Source organism: Podarcis erhardii, assembly GCF_964252035.2.
Source record: "Podarcis erhardii genome assembly, chromosome: 1".
In the NCBI taxonomy this organism is placed as follows: Eukaryota; Metazoa; Chordata; class Lepidosauria; order Squamata; family Lacertidae; genus Podarcis; species Podarcis erhardii.
In genome coordinates this window covers 87607368-87629183 of record NC_138497.1, presented here as the reverse complement: position 1 = coordinate 87629183, position 21816 = coordinate 87607368, and the positions used below count along the sequence as shown (strand labels likewise).

The following is a 21816-nucleotide window of genomic DNA, read 5'->3' as shown; positions in this document are numbered from 1 at the left end:
AAACAAAAACAGCATCTTAGGGAGTGTATTCATTTTTATAGCTTCCATCCTGCCCAGCCACGAAAGGTTAACTCTGCTCCAAACATCCAGGTCTTTTTTGATTTTGTTCCACGTTGCCGAATAGTTATCTTCAATTAAATTTATATTTTTTGGTGTGAGCCATATTCCTAGGTACTTTATTTTTTTTACCACTTTGATTCCGTACTGTCTCTCCAGATTTTCTTTTATATCTCTACCCAAGTTCTTTATCATCATTCTGGTTTTGGATTTATTCAATTTAAAGCCAGATAGCCTGCCATACTCATCTATGACCTCCAGTGCTCTGCCCAAACTTCCTTGCGGCTCTTCCAGGGATAACATCAGGTCATCCGCATAGGCTTTTAGTTTAAACTCCTTAAACCCTATTTTTATCCCTTGTATCTCAGGCGTTGATCTTATTTTATTCGCCAAAACTTCTAACACTATGATAAATAGGAGCGGGGAGAGGGGGCACCCCTGCCTAGTTCCTTTCTCAATTTTGAATGTATTTGTGAGGTTATTGTTTATTACCAGTTTAGCGGATTGAGTTGAATATATTGCCTGTATTCCTTTCATAAATTCACCCTCTATCCCTACCTTTTCTATAGATTTTAATAGAAACGACCAGGAGACGTTGTCGAACGCCTTCTCAGCGTCTATGAAAACCAAAGCCGCCGGGATGTCATTATTGATCTCCAGGTGTTCGATTATGTTTATGACCTGTCTCACGTTATCTTTCAAGAACCTATTTGGCAGGAAGCCCGATTGGTCTTTTTGAATTAAGTTTGTTAAACATTTTTTCAGTCTGTTTGCCATAATATCCGCGTAGATTTTATAGTCATTGTTAAGCAAAGATATTGGCCTGTAGTTCTTCATATTCAATTTATCTGTGTCTGCTTTGTGAATTAATGTTATAAAGGCTTCCCTCCAGGACTCGGGTATTTTCCCTCCTCTCAAGATGTTATTCATAGTATCACAGAGCGCAGATGTCAGTTGATTACCCAAAACTTTATAATATTTGGCCGAGAGACCATCCGGTCCTGGTGCCTTACCTAATTTCATTTTTTTTATTGCATTCTGTATCTCTTCTATATTTATGGGTCTATTTAATTGGGATCTTTCTTCTTCTGTAACAATCTTCCCTTTGCAATTCACTAAATATCTTTCTATTTTGATTGGGTCCTCTTCCCCTTTCTTATACAGCTCCTCATAAAATTTAAGAAAATTATTTTGTATTCTTTTTGGATCTACTATCAATTCTTCCTCAACCATTATTTTGTTTATCATATTTTGCTTTTGTCTTTTTCTCAACTGCCAGGCCAGAAATTTCCCCGTTTTATTCGCCGATTCAAAATATCTTTGCCTCATTGACTTGATTTTCCATTCGATTTCTTGATTCGTTAACATCGAGTATTGTGTTTGTAGTAATTTCATTGTTTGTAGGCTATGTTAATCTTTCGGATGTTCTATTAATTTTTTCTCACACTCCCTTAGCTGTCCCTTAAATTTATATTCTAACTTTCATCTCTTGTGGAACCCAGTAGAGTGTACTTACAGTTCCCGGATGGTAATTCATCCATACACTGACCAGACCTACTTGGTTTCAGCAAAGTAATCTTTTGTTTTTCTTTTAGGATTTTATTAAGTAAACAAGTTCAAATGCTGACAAAACATACCTGCAAGGTGGTAATATTCAGTGCCTTCACATGATGCCCCAAGAATGTCCCCAGGCCAGCTTTAAACTGACTAGTCTAAGCTCTTTCCCACCCAGATAGTTCTTTCTCTTAATTGTTTTAAGTATGGTCTCTGTGAGAAATAATAACATGTAATAGGTCCCTTTTATGCAAATAAGCAAGTGCCTAGGCATGTTTATCATATGCACACTGCCCCTTGGTTATAGATGGCCAACCACAGCACTATCCCTTGCTGATACTGTCCAATAGGTCAGGGGCGGTCCAGCTTGCTGTAGTTTAACCCCTGCTCAGTCATGCCTTTTATCTCTCAGCACTAGTGGTGAGTTACTGGGCAAGCCAAGTTAATAGCTAACAGGCTGAGCAACTGTGGCCTGGAAGGGCCAAAGGTGGAAGTTCAAATGCATATGGCTAGTGAAGGGTGTAAATAAAAGAAGGGGAGGAACTGGAGATATACTCAGTTGCTAGGTCACTTTCCAGCACAAAGGAAAAAGACAGACATCATGAACAAAGTCAACAGGGCTTCTAAAAGCATCCTTCCCCATGCTCGTAAGGGGCCAAAATTTCCTCCCTGGCCCCTGATCTGCTTGTTGGCCTTGCAGGTGAGTTGGGTTGCTTGGAGAGGGCGGGTGTAGCACAACACCCAAGAGGAAACATATTCCGCAAAAAGGGTGTCACAAGGCTCTGTGTTGTGTTTGCTGCAATGCAGACAAACATTGCAACTGGAGAATTGCAAAAAGTGAGGAGCATCTTGTGAAAAAAAGAGCAGTGATGAACCAGTGGTCATCTCTGATGCAATATATGCAGGAATGTGATTCCAGGGTTTGGGCTGTTTTTCATTAAATCCTGACCTGCAGATACTAGGTGAAGTTTGGAACTGCCGATGAGGCAGAAATTGGTGTTAGCGACTGTACTTTGATGTGGGTCTCATTAAAGAAAGTGGCAATGTATGAGTGGCAGCAAAGCCAGCATCTGAAGCTTTGGGAGCGACTGAGACACACTATTGGGCTTAAGTGTGTTGTGCCATCTTCTAGGGAAGGGTGAAGGTGCTCACAAGGCCATGGCTCAGACCAACTTGTTGTTCCTTCCTAGCATCTCCTGGTCCAGGTATCTTTTCTCTGCATCTTTCACTTTTTCTTCATTGCCACCCTTCCCGGCAAGATGCTGAATGGTACTCCATGTTGGAATGAACTTCTAGCATGCAACCTTTTTGCCTGCGGCATAGCCACAGCCTTTCAGTGTGGATTGGGAACCAGGTAAGCTGGCTCTAGGCAACCCTTGACCTATTGGAATCCCACAGCCTTGCTGCCTTCTTGGTTGGGGAGTTGGGTGTGGCCTTCTATTACTAGAAGTCTAAGCAGGGACTAGTATTCTGGAAAATGCCTAGTTCTACACAGCTTCTAGTTAGCAGCTCCTTCCCAAGACTTAGGCTTTGTCCATTCCTTGTAGCAGGATCTCCTCTTTGTCTTCCCTGCAGGTTGCCGCTGGTTCAGGCTCCATCTTTTGAGTTCCTTATCCCAGCCATGATACAGACCCAACATGTGGCTCCCATTCTCCAGTCAAATGGAAATAGTGAGTTATAGGCAAAAGTACCCAGTCCTCTTCCAAATACTCAGCCACCAGCACAGGACACTGCAATCACAGGGCAATGATGGCAAGGTTTCCAAATGCCATCTCTTTTGAGGAGTTTTGGATCCAGCAAGAATGGTAACCAGCCATCGGTGGCTGCTGTTTTGTTGCACAGTGAATACTCATGTCTTAGTGCTGAATCCTATGTTCCAAAAATAAGCACAACCATCTCTTGTTCGATTGGGCAGACTTAGGTGTGTAATTTGCCTTTCTGGATCAGAACAATTGCTGTCAAGTCCAGCCTTCTGTCCAACAGTAGTCGATCACGTGCTTCTTGAAAAGCTCACAAGCTATTCTCTGTTGCTTTTTTGTCATTAGCTTTTGACAATTAAAGGTGTACTGCCTCAGATCTTATAGATTTAATTTCACTGTCATGGCTAGTGGTCATTGACAAGTCCATGCTTCCACAGATTTAGAAGCCTCTCCCCATGTCAGTGTGGCCACCACCACATTATTTAGCCATGAACCTTGTATATTACATGAAGTACTTCCTTTTGTCTGTTGGTGACCAGTATTGTGTGAAAGAAATTTCTCTACACATCCTCTCCAGTTCTTTTACAATTCTTTGCCATGTTCTCCCTCAGTTGTCTGTCTTTCTAAATGGGAAAAACACCTGTATACAGTAGGTAGTCAAAGGGATGCAATTGTCAGTGTTTGACGCCAGTGACTGGTTTCAGCCCTTTATCCTTGTTTTCCTCCACTACATATTCCTTGAGAATCCTTGCTTATCCCTCACATCAGCATTCCATTCAGAAGCTATGACTTCTGCAGATCAGTTTTTAAAAATATGAAATCTGCTTAACACTAATTTGAATTCTGGGATCTTCCTCTTCTCCTCATTGTGTTCTTCATTTCACTGTATTCCCAACTCATTTATCTGTCCCTGCTTCCCTTTCAGGCACTGAGGCCCCTGACATATGTGCTGGGCCAGATTGTGAAAACTCAAGAAACTGGGACCAGTTACTCCATGAGGTTGGCAGCTTTGATTGGTTAAACCCAATACGGAGAGGCTGGCATCAGTGGTGGTGGGGTTGGGGTTAGACACCAGGAAGACAGGGTCTCTTGGATCCCTTTGGACATAAGATACCAGCTTGGTGGGTGTACCAAAGTCATGGCAGCACATGGCATGTTCTGTTGCCACCATGAAGGATGGAAAGTAATTCACCACCATGCTGCTGGACTCTGCTCTCAATTGCTTTGGGGTGTCTCCCAATCCTACCATAGCTGTCCCACCAGCTCTGCCTGTGCCTCTCACACCACCTTGCCTGCATGAAAAAAAATATCCCCAAGGAAGCATGTAATGGAGGCCTATAGTAACAGGGCTGGGGGACCTGTTTCAACCTGGGGGACACATGCCCTTATGGGTGGGGTGGTCACATGCTAGTGGTCAGTGAAGTCAGAGGCAAAAGTGGATAGAGGAACAAATGCAAATTTTACCTTTGTAAGGCAGCTGGTTTCTACACACTCTCACACAACCCTCTCTTGTCCATCAAGGCAAGCAAGAGGCATTGTGAGAATTTGTTTATTTTTACATTTAACACCTGCCCGCCCACTTTCCTCCAAGGAAAGGAACTCCAAGGAACTTAAGGGAATGTACATTTTTTCCCTCCCCCTTTTATCCCCTGTGAGGTAAGTTAGACTGTAAATGGCCCAAGGTCACCCAGTAAGCTTAATGACTGAGTGGGAATTCGAACCCTGGTGCTGGGCCTAGTCAATCACTCTAACCACTTTTCAGCCCGATAAGAACACTCCAGGAAAGGGTAAAGCAGGGCCAATGAGGGGTGTCACCTGAGGAGAGGGATGGTGTGTGGTGTGGCAAGAGTCCCGAGCATCAGATAGAGATGCTTGGAGGCCCACATCTGGCCCCCAGTCCTAAAATTCCACATCCCTGTTTTGTAACTTGACCCTGTTCTGCCTATTTTTCCCCTTCCAGGTTTCAGGTGCAGTGCTGATTTCCGCTCTGGTGCAGGCGGCATTGGGGATGTCAGGTGCCTGTGGGTGGATTACCCATCGCTGCGGACCCATGGTTCTGGCCCCAAGCCTTTCTGTCATTGGACTTTCAGCATACAGACCTGCTGCTCTTCTCTGCTCTGAAAACTGGGGAGTCGCCCTGCTGTAAGTTCAGATTGCTGACTGCTAGCTCTCTTCAAAAGACCAGCCAGCTCCAGTAACTGTGCTTCATGCCCTCTCAAAAGGAGGTTGTGAAGTGAATGAATGAGGCATATTGGGCTGGAATTGAAATTCAGACAGTTACCAACTTTCTCACACAAAAACTGCCAGATACAAATTCAAATCTAAGCCAAAAGTCTTAAATCCCACAAAACCTAAGGTTCAAACCAGAGACATGTCAGCTGAAGGGGGTGGGGGAAAGGTGGCTTTCCTATCTTCTCCTTTCACCCCCCACCCCATTCAGGAGCCATTCCCCAATGATAAAAAGTATAGGGTTTCAAAACTTGAGGTCCTCCTTATGGGATAAGGTCACATCCATTCCATAAAGCACCGTAAGAATCCTGTGAAGTGCATTTTACACTGCACAGATATACTGCTCCCAACACCTTTAACAGACTACAGTTCCCAGGAGTCCCTGGAGGAAGCAATGTGCTTTAAATGTCTGGTGCGGATGTGACTCAAGCTGTGTAGAATGTTTGAGATTCTGGAGTAATTTGTTTAATATTTGTTTCTGCTCTAACATTAGTGCTGGGATGAGAATCCCAGAAAACACTATTCATTCCCAGAGTTTTCCCAAAAATATTTATTTTATTTATTTATTACATTTATATACCACCTTTTTCTCCAAGCTACTCAAGGTGGTGTACATGGTTATTTTCTCCTCACAAAAACCCTGTGAGGTAGGTTAGGCTAAAAGATGGTGGCTGGTCCAAGGTCACCCAGTGAACTTCATGGGTGAATAGGGATTCTAACCCTGGGCTCCCCGGTCATAGTCCCTGTTAGCTAGGGATGATGGGAGTTGTAGTCCCAAAACAGCTGGAGGGCCAAGTTTGGGGATGCCTGCATTAGGGAATGGAAATAGAACATTGGGTAGTATTGGGGAAAGGAGTAGCTACTCAACTGAGAAACCTCTTGGAGCCGAGCTGTTCTCATGGCAGCTCTTGGGATTTACATATTCTCTGTGTTAGGACCAAGCAACCTATATTCCTAGGGCAGTGCTTTGCTGAATATCACTCATGATCTCTTTTTAGGCTTGTGTTGCTGTGCGTTTTGCTATCCCAGCACCTGGCTTCCTGCCGACTGCCCATTTGCCAGTGGAGCCAAGCAAGAGGGCTCACTATAAAATCGGGCAGCCCAGCCCTGCACTTTTTTTCGGTATGAATTAATGAACTAACGGTACAGCCAAACTTGGCTCCCTTCTCCACTTTCCTCTTCCCCTTCCCCTGTTATCTCCCACTCCCCAAATCTCCAATATTTCCAAAGCCCTGAGCTGAGAAATATGGCACAGCTTAATCCTGTGTCCTTTGGCATTATGCAGATGGATCCAGGGACAGCAAGAGGGGCAGGTAGGCAAATTCTCACTTTCAGTCTTGCATTCTTATAGATTCTGCTGCCCTTCTCTGGGATCTGGCTTGTCTGTGGGATGCTGAGACCTGTTCCAACCTCTTGGGATGTGTTGCATCCTTCCACACCCCACTTAACCCTCACCAATAGCACCCTGCAGTCCCCATGGCTCAAGCTGCCTTACCCAGGTAATAAATGGCTTAACCATACTTTGCCCTTTCATTGGCTTAATGACTGGACTTCACTTCTCGTCTTTTCTATCTCTTTGTCCCGCAGGTGCACAGGGCTGGCCAGTACTTAGTACCCGTGCCATTGGCATTGGTGCTGCTATGGGTGTTACCGCAAGCGTGAATTCTGTGGGCTGCTATCTGCTGTGCAGCAAGTCCTTATGGGATCCACCCCCACCACAGCATTTGTGCAACAGAGGGCTCTGTACTGAGGGCCTTGGCACCCTCCTGGCAGCTGTGCTGGGCAGTGTATCTGGAACTGCATCCAGCATGCCCAATGCTTGTGCCGGCAGACTGACCCAGGTAAGAGCATGGGTCGAGATCATGGATTCCTTTATGCAGGTTCAGAGTAGGCACTGAGATGTCCCATGGATCACTCTCCTCCAACAATTGGTACATGAGCTCCTGTTTCAGAGATTGCCTTAAGTCTTGCCTTTCCCCATTAACATCTTAAGCTGTCTGATGCTGAGTCAGAGGCAACTGGTCCTTCTACCCCAGTATTGTTTTCTCTGGCTGGTAGTGGCAGCAGTCTTCTAAAGGTCTTGTTGTTCAAGCCTTGTTGTTAACATATAAAACCCTGAACAACGTTATACACGTGCAATATTAATTATCTGGAGAAATTCCATTTGTACCACACACTACAGCAGAGATTTCCAAACTGTGTGTCGCAACACATTAGTATTGGCTGCTGTGTGTACGTGTGTTGTGCGAATGCTCCCTGTGCTCCTCCCGGGGCTGGAAAGGGAGTGGGCTGCCCACTGGTTTCCTAGAAAAACTGAATTACTGTGTCACAAAATGATGCATGTCTAAAAAGTGTGTCACCAACATGAAAAGTTTGGAAAGCTCTGCCCTACAGAACGCGTGGTGAAGTAAGACAGGGAGACCTACAGTAAGTGGAACCAGAACCAATGATGGGAAGTGACAACTACCATATTTTCCCGTGTATAAGACTATATTTCCCCCCAAATTTTTTAAGTTTAGAAATGGGGGGGGGGGGTTCGTCTTATAGGCAGAATGTTTAAAATACTTATTTCTTAATTCTGGGGTCAAAAAATAGGGGTCGTCTTATACATGGGGGCATCTTATAGACAGAAAAATACGGTAATTATTGTTTTGTCTCCATCTTGCTCCCTGTTGAGTTCTGCAAGAGGCACAGACTAGGGAGGGGGAGGGGGCAGATGGTGCCACCCCCTAGGCTGGTTGTAAGAAAGGAGGCGGATGAGGGTTGGCTAAGGGCAGATTGAGTTTGGTGGGGCAGTGAATGGACCAGCCTCCACTGCACATACAGAAGCCAACTGGATGGACGATTGACTCTTACTTCAACCCTGGGGATAGGATAGCATCTTAGAGGACCCAGGACAGGCTGTGAGATAATAGGAGGGGGAAATGTTACCATGTGAATGTCTTCCCACAGAGACTGCAGTATGAAGAATAGTCTTTTCTCATCTATAGGTTTTCCTCCTGTTTTCTTCCATCCACTACAGTCCCCCACCCTGCCCACTAGTCATCCTGTAGAATGCAGAATGCTCTGTGGGGTTCCATGCCTGGAGAGACCTGAGGTCATGGGTTTTCAAGGTTCCAGTCTCATGCCCTGTTTCCTACATTCAGGCTCCCTCATGCCGTGCAGTGTGGATCAGTGCATTGGCATGTGTACTGTTGGGACTGTCTCCTCGGCTCATGGGAATTCTTACCACCATCCCTCTGGCAGTTCATGGTAATAAACGCTTCCTTTCCTTTCCTTATACCGCCGTGCCACCTAGCCAGCCCACCCCCTCCCTGTTTGGGGCATCTCTCACAGCTGCCTTCTTTATAATGTATGTTGGAGCAACCATTATCTTCCACTACTATGTAAGGCATTGGCTACCCTAGACATAAATGAGGGTCCTATGCTCTTTCCATGGTGACGTAATTTTAAATGAGTTTAAGTTCTCAGTCAAGGTTATCCTTGTAAATGATATTTTATAATCCTAAAGGGTGCCATTGCCAGCCAACAAATTCTATAATCTAGAGCCAGCCTTGAAAGACCTACATTGGCTCCCAGTACGTTTCCGAGCACAATTCAAAGTGTTGGTGCTGACCTTTAAAGCCCTAAACGGCCTCGGTCCAGTATACCTGAAGGAGCATCTCCATCCCCATCGTTCTACCCGGACACTGAGGTCCAGCACCGAGGGCCTTCTGGTGGTTCCCTCACTGCGAGAAGCCAAGTTACAGGGAACCAGGCAGAGGGCCTTCTCGGTAGTGGCGCCCTCCCTGTGGAACGTCCTCCCACCAGATGTCAAAGAGAACAACAACTACCAGACTTTTAGAAGACATCTGAAGGCAGCCCTGTTTAGGGAAGCTTTTAATGTTTGATGTATCACAGTATTTTAATATTCTTTTGGAAGCCGCCCAGAGTGGCTGGGGAAACCCAGCCAGATGGGCGGGGTATAAATAATAAATTATTATTATATTATTATAGTGTGGGTGCACTTCCTGGCTAGGTTACCAGTTATGCATTGCCGAAAAGGACAGCAATTTTCATAAGATGATGATGTTGTTGTTGTTGATGATGATGTGTGTGTGTGTACAAATTTAGAAATAATAGCTATAATTTCAATTAAAAAACCCTGCATCTTACCAGAGTGGGGGAGATACCAGGTGATGCTGTTTATGGGCAAATTCAAGGCTCCTGCTCTATTCTTATGGTTACTCATATTTAAGTCCCTCTCCATTCTTTGCCCTTTCCCTTTTCCAAAGTCAGTTCAGCTACTTTGTTATGCTTCTTTCTCCCTTGTTATCCTCAGGAGGAGTGCTGTGTGTCACATACAGCATGGCTGTGGGCACCGGTGTCTCTTACTTCCAGTACACAAACATTGACTCGGGCAGGAACATCTTCATTGTGGGCTTCACTATGTTCATGGGTCTGCTGGTTCCGAAGTGGCTCTTCACGGCACCAGGATCCCTGGCCACAGCTACAGGTGCCAAGAGGGGGGCAGGGGCTGGCATGATCAGAGCTGTGGTGAGAAGAAAAGCTTGAGACTGCCTTCTGCAGGAAATTCAGAACCATAACAGGACCCTCAGGTTGTGTCCCTGTCTTGCAAAAAGCAGCTAGATCGGGGGGGGGGGGGATTTTAAAAGTTTTCACAAACATTTAAATTTCCAAAGCTATCTGGACATTTTTGCACTTTGTGGAGTGTGCCCTTTTGGTTCTTTGCATCCCCTATTTATTGATTATCTAAAACTGATTAATGAAATGATAATAATAATAATAATAATCTTATTAGTTGTACATCAATGTTACACTACACGTTATTTCATTTTAAGCCAAATATTTTTATTTGCATGATATGTAGGAAGTACTTAGAATCATAAAGAGGAAGGACTATGTCAGACTCTCCAAGTGTCCCTATTTTCCTCCTCACATCCTCTAGTAGACTGGGGGTGAACAATATGATCGATTACTCATTTCCTCACAAGGTGAGCTAAGCCTGGCAGGACATCTTACTCTATTTAATCTCTTCGTGCATTAATTAGACTTAAGCATGATGGTTATCCCACACTTTCAGCATTTGGGTGGAAGCCTTTTTGCCACAGAAAATTATTTCTGAACCATTCTAGTTACAATGAATAACTATCTGAGGTTCTGTTGGATCGACTTAGGGATGTTGAATGCAAGGTACCACATTATGGCATTTCTAAGATAACTGTGATGCTCTCTCTGCAGGTTGTGTCCCTGTAGACCTCTTCCTCCTTTCTCTGTTGATGGTTCCTGCCTTTATAACTGGATTCCTATCCTTTTTCTTAGAGAACACAGTTTCCGGTAAGGAGGAAGTCACCAGTTACTTCGTTTTTATACTTTTACTGTTATCCCTCTCTCAGTGCTCAACTCCAGATGAGTGTCTGCAGTGGGTCTTTTAATTAGTTGTATGGTATTATTATAGAATAATCACTGCAGATAAGAATTGGTAGTGTCCATGTTTGCTGACATGTTGACCATAGATACCATTTAGACCTGGGAAACCTTAAGGGATGGCAGGGGTTATGGTGGGAATTCTTTAAACATGGCCTGATTTGTAGTAGCAGTTGTTACTACGGTGACTGTAAGCATTTTGGCACAGGAACATACCAACCTAAAACATTTCAGTCTCAAAATTGTTTTCTTACAACATCCTAGTGATATATGGGGGCATTACGTTGTTTCATTCCCTCACCAGATAAAGTATACTTATCTAAAGAGAGGAACAAGGCCTTCTTGATTGTGATGCCCCCAACTATGGAACTCTCACCCACTAGAGTTTAGATTGTTTATTTATTTTCTTTTATGTTTTTATTCCTTTCATTTTTCATTAAATTTACAAATGGGAAAAAAATAACAGCCATGAATAAGAATGGTTAGATTGGGAAATATGCCGCATTTGTTCCATTAGACCTTTGATATATTTTAATTCCTTCCTGCTCACATTTTGGTATTATTGCCTTGTTTTACTGCTGTCTGGTTTGATAGTTTAAAACAATCTACTTTAAATAAATTACATAATTTTGCCGACTGTGTTGGGGAGACCCTTTGGGGGGCTGAGAGGTGGTATGTACATAATGAATAAAGAATTATGGTGGTTGGACAGAGATACTAAATGGCTGCAATCCATATTCCACAATACATAGTTCTTCTAAGTTGTCCTGTCATTGTTATTATCAAGGCACCCTGCAAGAGCGTGGGCTGCTCAACTACTCATCAGCAAGCAAACCAGAGGCCAGAGAGAATTCCCTGCAGCAATGCAGAAACGGCTCTGCACAAAGAAATCAGCTGCCTCTAGTCCTACAAAAGCATCCAACACCTTCATGGCGTAAGGGCTTTCCTTTCTGTTTCCTCTGTCCCTTGGGGGACAACAAAGTGGAGATTGTGAACACTTACCCACTGGAAGAATTGCGGCATTCAGAAGAGCAAACCACAGATCTGCTGCTGAAACCAGAAACAGTGGTGCTGGAGTCAGAACTGGAGCTGGAGACAGTGCCAAGAGCCTAACATTCCACAAAGGAATTTGGAGAATCATAAATATGGCAGACCAACAGCTAATGAGATGACCTCTCTATGCTGATCTCTAAACAGAAACATTATTCAAGGACAGGTACTTGAAAATCCATCAGAGGAGTCTGGTTTCAGACAAATATGGAAACAAATCTGGAGACCATGCATGCTTCTACAAGTCTAAAATGGTTTCTGCAGCATCATCTTTGGGATTTCTTTTCTATACCTTTGTGACAACTTGCATTAAGACTTCCCATTTAATGTCACTGCGTGTGGGAATGAAACTATCCCATAGCAGCATGCAAGAACTAGGCCTGCATTACTGTAGCATGCCCCAGGGAAGCTAGAGTAGAGGATGAACATAATTTCTGTAATTCTGCCCTTTTGTTTTTAAATGTATCACCAACTCAATTCCAAGTGAATAACTTGCCTAACACACTTTATAACCCAGTTTCCTGTTGGGTACTGTATATTTCTTACAAAGTGGGACTCTCCTCCTTTCATAGGAGGGAGGGAGGGAGCTGTCGTGAATCCCTCAAGGAGGCTACCATTTTTTAGCTGACCATGACCCGCTTTCTGTGTCAAGGAGATAATAGACCTTTGGTGTCTCCCTCTTCCAGAAGTATAGAGATGCACTGCCAGGGGTGGCATGATCTGTTTTGCCACTTAAGGTGAAACAGGAAGTACTGCCCCACCCTGCCACCTGTCCCGTCACTGTTGCAGAAGCAGCTCTGCAACATCTTCTGCAGTTTCAGAAATCGTTGAGATATTGCCAGAAATTGGCACCAGTGCTGGTGCTGCTTCTTCGCTGACCCCATGAACTTAGCCAGGATTTTTGTTGAGGGGGGCAGGAGTTTTTAAGGGGGGCAGAACTAACATGATTGGTCAGTTATTGTCTTACTTGATTGGGGGGGCAGCTGTCTCCTGTCCTCCCTCGGCTATGCCCATGGCTGGGGGTGGAGACAGTTGGGCAAGCAGGGCACTGCCTTAGGAGCTTCTGCTGCCTAAGATGGCAGCCTCAGCACTCCTCCTCCCCCGCAATGGCTGGGTCGGCCCTCTGCTACACATAAGCAACCTGAGGGTGTGTGCATGTAAAGATTCTCACTAGTCACACCTTTAGAAAATATTATGTGCACCCCAGTTCTCTGGGCAGTGAGGGCCACCGTGTATAGTTGGGTTTTGTTTCCCTTGAATGAGGTAACTGGCAGCTCATTGGCATTTTGTGACATGTGGTTTAATCACACATATACCCAGATTTGGTAAAGATGAAGCTGAACTCTAACAGCTGCCCCACATTAATTGAGTAGTTGGATTTCTGAGGAATTTGTGAGCATAATGAAACCCTTAGAGGGATCCTACCCCACTTTGTTCTTTTTTCAGTCTCATTTGGATATGAATAAAAAAAAATGCACTCCTTTCCTGTTCACAAAGTTAATTTTAGTACCACATTCTATAACTGGGAATGGGGATGGTGCTCAGAAGATAACCTATTTTCCCAAACCAGAAAATCATGTGGTCTACCACCAGGCTTCCTTGATCTGTGGTAAGGTAGCAAAGGCAGATAAAACACTGGCTTGGTAAGAAACACCTTCAGCTGAAACATCAAAGGCTTGAATACTACGCCACCTGAATAAAGTTAATAAATGCAAGCAAAGAATTAGAGGGCAGAGCAGTACTACACAACAGGTTCTCTGTGTCACAGATACACCAGTTTTGTAGGAGGTGTTTCATTAGGGTTGGCATATTTCAAAAAGTGAAAATCTGGACAGAAAAGTTGAGTATTTTTTTGCAAAATCTCCACCCAAAATTGTGGGGTTTTTTTTAGGTATTTATAAAAAATTGCTGGAAAAAAACCACAGCTTCCGATATGGACTGCCATACACCTGGGTTTCCCCAGACGTTTCAAGCGCTTTTTGAAAATTCTGCCTGGACGCCATCTTAGAAGGATGAATTCCGGCAATGTCTGGGAAATTCCGGATGTATTAGCAGCCCTATGCTCCATTAACATAACCAGGGCTTTTTGTCAGCTGGAATTCACCAGAACCCAGTTCCGGTACCTCTCAGGTGGGCACCATTGCCCTTACAATGGCAATTACAACAAGGTTCATGGTGAGTTCCAACACATCTTTTTCTAGAAAAACAGCACTGGACATAACCATCATTCTGTTGACTTAGTTCCTGCTCCACTAGCAGAGAGTGGCATTTAAACTGCTTCCAAAGGCCACTCAGCTAGCTTAACTGGAGTAAAGGCTTGACCCTAAGATATATGCAACACCATAGAAGATAACAGGGTGGGCATATTTTGAAGAGCAAAAGAGAGAATGCTATGATAGCCTTTCAAATCAAATAAATGCAATTTGTCTCTAATTTTCCCCTGGAAAAAGAGGATGTATCTTGCAAAAAGAGGACACATGGCAACCCTAACAGAGGCATCATATGAAATACCAATCTCCTACTATGTAAAGCAACCCCATTGGCAACATCATTTAGAAGGGCAGTGAAAACTTAAATTTTGCTAGGTGTTTTAAAAATCACCTGTTAGTTTTGTTGTTTTTCAGATAACGCAGTTGACTGTTGTTTTTGTTTTGCTGTATGTCATTTTGGGAACATCTTATTGAAAGGCAGTCTATTCATGGGGAGTGCTGTTCAGCCTGTTTTGAGGGAGCAGTTCTCCCTCAAGGGCCAAACTTATGGTTGTCACGAGGTGGAAGTGGACTCTAAGCCTCAGCTCGCCTTTTAAACTTAAGCTGATATTTTAACCCTACCAGACAGGGATAGCCAGGCTTTAGTTGCTCATAGGTTTCACACCTCTCAAACAGCAATGTAGGCTGCAGTTCTAGCCTCACTTTTACCTGCAAGCCCTACTGAATTCAATAGGACTGAGTCAACATGTAAACAATTTGTTTTTTTCTTTTGTATTTTTTTACAATCAAGCGCTGTGTGATTTTTACGAAATAAATAAATAAATAGACAGACACAATTAAGATAGAATAAATAGGTAGACACTGTTAGGATCGCAAGGTTAGATTGTAAGCACCCTGAGGCAGGGAGCTTTTCGTTTTCGTTTGGACACTCTTTTGAAACGCCATGTTCACTGAAAGTGGCAAATATAATAATAATAATCTGTCAATTGTGTTATTTATATTCACATGATAAACAGCACTGCGTTTTATATTGCCACGGATATTTGGCTCTTGAAGCTTCGCTCTGTTTTTACTGCGATACTTCAGGAGCGGATGTCGCGCGCGCACCCACACGAGGGAAACTCCCCCGCTTCCAACGGTCACCGACGGATTTAATGTAAATTAAATAGGTGGGAAACTGCTTCTGAGGAACAGCAGCCACAGGAGAGTTTCCGGCGCCGTCTGAATCTCCTCCCCCTTCTTCGGCGCGGCCTCACTTTCCTTGCTGTGGGAGCCGAAGGTCACGGTAAGGCGGGAAATAAATGGGGACAGAAAATTTAATAAGGTTTTCCCCCAGCCTGTTTTCTACCGCTGCCCCAGTTACTTGAGGGATGAAAGACTGGAATTCCCGTCTTGGCCTAATTCCGGCCGGCGGCAGGCCGGCATCTCCATGACTACATCATCCGGCATGCCTTTAGAGACGAGAATGGCACGCTGGGAATTGTAGTTTACATGTGCTGTACTGGTCTGCGAGGCTATGTCGTGTTTATGTGTTTATAGCTATGTGGGCGAGGGTTGGGCTTGGAAAGGCTTGAAGCGCCAAAGGCGGCCCTTTCTCTCCCGGGCCGAGCAAAACTGGTTGTGGGAGTGGAGTCGGAGCAGCAGGGCTGTTGTTGTTGCTAAATGCCTTTGGGTCCCGCCCCTATTTTGCCTTTGCGGGAGAACCGACCCCGATTTTCAGTTCAGTGGGATTTAGTCAGGGTTGGTTCCAAGGTGTAGCGCTGGGCTTTCCTCAGAACATTTCTCGCCTCCACAGCTTCCAGTCACAGTATGTTAAGGTATTTCGTAGCCCGGATTCAATTATTACTCCCCTGATTCAGGTTGAAATCCTTACCCGCGGAAAATTCCGAGGAGGACCCCAGAATTTTGAGGCTCTGGAAGGAGGATACCAAATGGGACAATGCTTTCTCTTTTTGTATTCATAGGGTATTGAGCAACAAGCCTATTAGTAAATCAACAAACACACTCCTTTTTTCCTTGTATGCTTTAAAATGTTTAATAACAGGATGCTTGCAGCTTGAGCCTCTTCAGATTTATGCAGAAGCAAGAAAGAGGTTTTGAGCCACCCCTCTGCCCTCTCAAGACAAGTACAGTCATCATAACTACAACCTTATACAATTATTTGGGGCTAATTGATGAGTCACTCCTGAAGAACTAGATGCAGGAAGAGGGGAACGAAAGGGCAGCAAAGCACTGACTTCACTCTCCCTCTGTTTTCTCCCACGTAAGAAAAGCCCTGCTGGCAAAAGAATATTGGTTTATAGTTTTTAAGGAAATAGAGGGAATGACAAGACAGACCATAGATATCGCCCCAAAGCTTGCCTTACTGAATATATATATTGGATATAATTAGACCAAAAAGTCAAGAACTTAAAGGACATTTGTTGATGGCAGCTTTTTAAACAGTGGCCGGGTGTTTGTGAAGCCTGAAGGGAGCCATGATGTACAATTGGCTTGGAAAAGTTTGGTAAATGGGACTTTGTCAAAAACCTGGCTTACAAACTGAAGCAGGTTAAAGGTCAAAACTGGATAGATGTATGCCAGTCTGGTATAATTCCATCACCTATATGAACAAGAAAGAAGAACAGAAAGCCACTGAAACAGTATGGGAAGCCTGCAAACAGGATTTGAGTGCAACAGCATTCCTTCCACTTGTGATTCCCAGCAACCAGTATTCAGAGGCATACTCCCTGTGACCGTGGAAGTAGTATATAGCCATAATGGTTGCTAGCAATGGATAGTCTTATCCTCCACAAATTTGTCTGATCCACTTTAAAACGACTGGTGACTATCACTACATCTTGTGGTAGCAAATTCTATAATTCATCTATGAACTGCGTGAAAAAGTACTTCCTTTTCCCCATCCTCAACTTTTCCAACACCATCCAGCAACACTTTAATCCCCCTCATCTCAGGAGAGTAACAGTAAGCAGAAAGGCTGCCACATTCTTCACCTAGTACCCCTCCTCACCTTGGGCAGTAGAGGACCCAGGCGCATCACTGCCCCGTTTGCCTAAGTTAGTTAAAGAAAGTGTTGGTTCTTCTATTCTGTTATCTCCTCTTGTTAATCTTTTGTGCAAAATGTCAACAACAGATAAACAAAATGCCTTTTCTGCTTTCCCAGTGGCATTATAAGAAGGGAGAAGTAGCTTACAATCCACCTGAGAAGAAAGAGAGAGAGAGGGGGGGGGGGGGAAAGAAACTCTTCCACATTTGGCTGCTGTGGTGTAGGTGGGTACACACCTGGAATTCTTTTCATAGCAAATCACTCCTGGTTCACATGCTCTTTTTCCAGCCATCCAGCAGGTTCTCCTGCCAGTGCTGCACTGTCGGAAGCAGTATTCCTCTGAATACTCGTATTTTGAAATCACAGGTTGGGGAATGCTGTTGTGTTCAGGCTTTGCTTGGAGGTTCCCATGCATCTGGTTGGCTACTGTGAGGACAGGATGCTGGACTAGATGGCTTTGGCCTGATCTAGCAGTCTGTTCTTATGATTGAGGTTCCTCTGCCACACTAGGAATGTTACATATGCCAGCTGATGAAGGGCCAAACTTGATCTTATGTGGGAGTTCCATGACTCAGATGTCCCTCATTTTTTTCTTTCTTAAAAAATGAGGATTAGGCATCACAGAAGGGCTTCAATTTGTTTACCATGTAGAAATAATGTGATTAAGTGTATGAAAGTGTATTTCATTATTGTTATAGGATGGAGAGCACTGAGGACCCAGAAAACAGACTCCTCCTGCAGCCCTGGACTTCAGTCTGCTTTGATGAGTCCACAAAACTGATGATTAAGGTTTGGTTTGGAGATGCTGGCTATGCCTTGCTCCTTTCTGACCTCAGCAGTATGTGGTACGAAAAGGTAGATACTGAGGTGATACAACAGAGATCAAAGGTAAGTAAAGAATTAGGGTTGTGAAATGTGCACATGGTATATCCACCTCAGCAGCTATTCTATCAGCTCAGGCTTAAAAGAAACCTTAGCAAGGCAATTCTGCACAGACAATACATTCTTGTTTGTCACTAGCCCTGTTTTGTAAATGTTCTGCATTCTTACACTGCGACTGCTATCCTATCAGTAGGCACAGCCTCCAAATCAGTAGAAGCCTTCACTAAAACTAAAAAGAATCTCAAAGTGGCATAGAGGGCTCATCCACACTTCTGTTTGTCTCGTGATTTCTAGTCGTGGGCCTGAGAGGTTCTTTTTATTTGTCCCACCGCTTTCCGTGGGAGAACCTGCTGTTTACTTCTGAATTGGAACAAACATCAATTGGATTTTATGTGAGTTAACTTTCATTCCTGGGGAAAGTGGCAAGACAAAAAAAGAACCTCTTGGACCCATGACTGGAAATCACAGGACTAATACTGTAGGTGAAATCATGGGACAAAAGGAAGTGCAGATGAGCCCAGAGTGTGACTGGGGATTTTGTGTGGAATCATCACTTCTCAGAAATTTTATTTTTCATCTAACATTGCATTTATATTCCACCTTATCTCCAAGGAGCTCAAAGTGATGTTTATGGTTCTTTCTATTCCCATTTTATCTACAAAACAACCCTATTATGTAGGTTGGGCTGAAAGAGAGTGACTGGCCCAAGGTTATCCAATGAGCTTTATGACTGAGTGTTAATTTGAACCTTAATCTTCTGGATTCAAGTTCAATACTCTTAATGACTTCACCACAACCCATATCCAGTAGGTGTCTGTTAGCACTCATACTTCCATATTCCAAGTTGCCAATGAGTAGAGTAGAGTTTTCTCAGGTACAGGTTATTGTACATTGAATGCTTAGAAGATGCAATATCCTTGCAACAAGGGAAAGTGCTGCAGCTCAGTGGCAAAGCATGCAGAAGCTGCCAGGTTCAATCCCCAATGGCTCCCTGTAGAGATGGGAATATTACCTGTCTGAAAACCTGGAGGACTGCTTCCAGTCAGTGTACACAATACTGAGTAACTGGACCCAATGGTCTAACTCAATAGAAGGCAGCTTCCTAGGTTCCTGACAAAACTATTAGGAAAGATGTGTAGTCTGTACAAAAGCAATTTTTGCAATATTAGGTCTTCCGTTTTTATTATGTATTTTTTAAAAAATGTTCTTACTCATTCCATATCTCTAGAGATGGAGCACAATAGAAATAAACAGGAAACAAATAAGCCTCAGATGCACACATATTTTGCAGAAATGCCTTTAGCGTGGTTTCTGGGATCTTCTGGATAGCAGGTGTGTGCACACACCTTTCAATGTTATCCACTGGCAGGGTGGGGGTGGGGAAGAGGGAGGAGATAATGGGGAAACTCCTGCCCAGTCTTCTGTGGGCATTAGTAATTTTGCCCCCATCTCTTTTTTAAAAAAATATAACTTTATTGAATAATACAGTCTCATTGTATTTTTTGAAATCTCATCCAGGAGCTAAATAAGCGTTTGACAGCTCATGTATCCTCCTTCCTGAGCCGCCTGCGCAGTCTGATATGTCCCCTTCTGGAAGGAGAAAAGAGCAGTTCTACCATCTTCTCCTGCCAGCTCAGCTGCAGCACACTGACTCTTCGTGTGAAGAGTGAGCTCTCAGGGCTACCCTTCTACTGGGATTTCCGTTGTTCAGCAGCACCTGTTAAGATGGTGAGTTGGCTCTTGGATTGAGAAGGAAGGTCAGTGCTTCAGTGGAGTACTTCTTGGTTTCTGGATCTTCCAGGGAAGGGATAAAGATATTTGAGTGACGATAAGAAACTCAGATATGTTTGCCTAGATCTAAGAGGATTCTAGGCACAGACCAGCAAATGGATTAATGGAATAATTCTTAGCTATTAGCTGAGATGTTCTGAGGATATAGCTTCCCCTTCATAGTCATGGTTTTGGTTTCAGCCCTGCTTATCAGTTAATTGGCAAATGCTCTGGATCTGCTTGTTATTAAAGTGTAGGATTGTGTACAGTGGTACCTCGGGTTACAGACACTTCAAGTTACAGATGCTTCAGGTTACAGATTAAGGTTAAGAACAGTTTCAGGTTAAGAATGGACCTCCAGAACGAATTAAGTTCTTAACCTGAGTGTCAGGGAACTGCCATTGGAGCCAGAGGGAGAGAGAGGGCTCCAGAGGGATTCCGGAGAGCGTCCCGGGATGGGGAGAAGCAGCCCATCTTCTGGGGAAGGAAATCAGTGTAGCACCAGTGGAGAAGGGGGGCAGATGGGGGAATCGGCGAGGCGGTCCCATGACTCCTCGCCGGGGACCAGTGGGGAGAGCACGGGTCCTCCACTGCCCACACCCTCCTTGCGCAGAAGGCTTCCATGCAGGGAGAGTAGGTGGAGACTAGGCGTCAAAGAGCTTCTTTGCTGGAAGAAGTTCAAGAAACGCCCACTGACGGATTCTGCCAGTGATTGAGACAGCCACGGGTGAGTGGCTGTCCGGACGGAAAAGGTTCACTTAGGCAACCCAGCCAGGTGTGGCACCAGTTTACGCACAAGCAACCCCTAGAACTATTACACTGAGGTATCACTGTACTTGCATCAGCCATCACCTGCCAAAAAGCAGATCCTTGTAGTAGAGTGTGAGACCTAATACAATGTGAGAATTGGAGCCAATTTCTTGAACACCTTAATGCAGGGGTAGCCAAAGTGGTGCCCTCCAGATGTTGTTGGGCTCTACTCCCATCAGCCCAGGTCAGCATGGCCAATGGCCAGAGATGATGGGAATTGTAGGCCAGTAAATATCTGGAGGACACCATGTTGGCTACCCATGCCTCACTTAAGGTGTTATGCTGGTGACACTACCACCAAGCATTTAAATGGTAAAACATTAACGAATAAGTCCATAATGAATATTTGGCTGAAAGTGGGTCCCAGGTTTGAAAATATTAGACTACTGTTTTTTAGGCTGCCTGGAAACTAGAAAATTGCATTCTGTTTATTTAATGTTTGCTTTAGTGTCTCTGGATGGCATCTCATCCTATGCCATCCTCTGCTCAGTTGCAGAGTGCTGCCTTCCTGCTCTGTATGTTTTGTCTGTCTGTTTATATAATACTACTTAGGATGTGGAAGCAGATGTCGTCTTAGGACCAGCTCTGCTCAGATAAATGCCTAAATGCTCTGCTCTCATATAGTTTTTAGCTGACTGGTTACAGTTTTGCCATGTGTGCACCAGGGGGCACTGCATACCCAGGTAACATTCTCTTCTGACTGGCCTAGAGATACAGAATTTAGTTGTGTTATTTCACTTGAGATTTGTTATTACTTGCATCTCAGAGAGCCTGAGAGACATAATTTTTAAAAAAGTAAAATAACAGACAGCTGTATAGAACCTAAACACCTTTTTGAGATAATGTAGCTTTCTAGGCTGGTGCTATTTCCGAAGAGCACTAGCACTTGGGAGTTAATAGCTATTTTATGTATTGCTTATGCATCATTCTGCATCTCTTGTCAGCTGTCAAGTGTTTGATGGACCTTGCACTTTTAGATATTCTACTGAGTTATGCTACTGGGTTACTAACTCAAGTATTTGTTTCTTGCACTTTTATGCTGTGAAATGTAACAGCTCTGCCTGGGGAAAGCTGCCTGGGC

The 21816-nt window shown here is 44.0% G+C and overlaps 2 protein-coding genes across 5 annotated transcripts in view; both read left to right on the top strand.

Annotated features, from left to right (window-relative positions):
• Positions 1–1567: 1567 nt before the first annotated feature.
• On the top strand, positions 1568–13563 carry SLC23A3 (solute carrier family 23 member 3). Of its 2 annotated transcripts, XM_081880193.1 has the most exons (12): positions 1568–2311; positions 2802–2965; positions 3187–3281; positions 4237–4310; positions 5272–5453; positions 6539–6662; positions 6892–7039; positions 7128–7381; positions 8687–8792; positions 9862–10035; positions 10782–10877; positions 11755–13563. In XM_081880193.1, the coding sequence occupies exons 1-12, from the start codon at positions 2213–2215 to the stop codon at positions 12078–12080; spliced, it is 1842 nt and encodes a 613-aa protein (XP_081736319.1). In that variant the 5' UTR covers positions 1568–2212; the 3' UTR covers positions 12081–13563. The 2 variants fall into 2 exon arrangements, with proteins under 2 accessions (XP_081736319.1, XP_081736320.1); XM_081880194.1 differs by lacking the exon at positions 2802–2965 and having other exon boundaries at positions 2237–2311.
• A 1504-nt stretch (positions 13564–15067) lies between these two features.
• Positions 15068–21816, top strand: part of NHEJ1 (non-homologous end joining factor 1) — a 128387-nt gene continuing 121638 nt past the window's right edge. Inside the window, exons 1-4 of one of the 3 annotated variants that reach the window (XM_081853357.1) lie at positions 15069–15512; positions 17391–17497; positions 17972–18161; positions 19674–19883. In XM_081853357.1, coding sequence (XP_081709483.1) covers positions 17973–18161; positions 19674–19883 — 399 coding nt within the window. In that variant the 5' untranslated portion in view covers positions 15069–15512; positions 17391–17497; position 17972. Of the gene's footprint in view, positions 15513–15906; positions 16045–17390; positions 17498–17971; positions 18162–19673; positions 19884–21816 lie in introns of those variants that run through there. The other 2 variants (XM_081853358.1, XM_081853359.1) reach the window with 2 other exon arrangements.

Bases quoted from the DNA above. Each gene is read 5' to 3' on its own strand.
- SLC23A3 (XM_081880193.1), top strand. From the start codon at position 2,213: ATGAACAAAGTCAACAGGGCTTCTAAAAGCATCCTTCCCCATGCTCGT. The intron at 6,663-6,891 runs GTATGAATTAAT...GCATTCTTATAG, and splicing joins CAGCCCTGCACTTTTTTTCG to ATTCTGCTGCCCTTCTCTGG. The intron at 10,036-10,781 runs GTGCCAAGAGGG...CTCTCTCTGCAG, and splicing joins ATCCCTGGCCACAGCTACAG to GTTGTGTCCCTGTAGACCTC.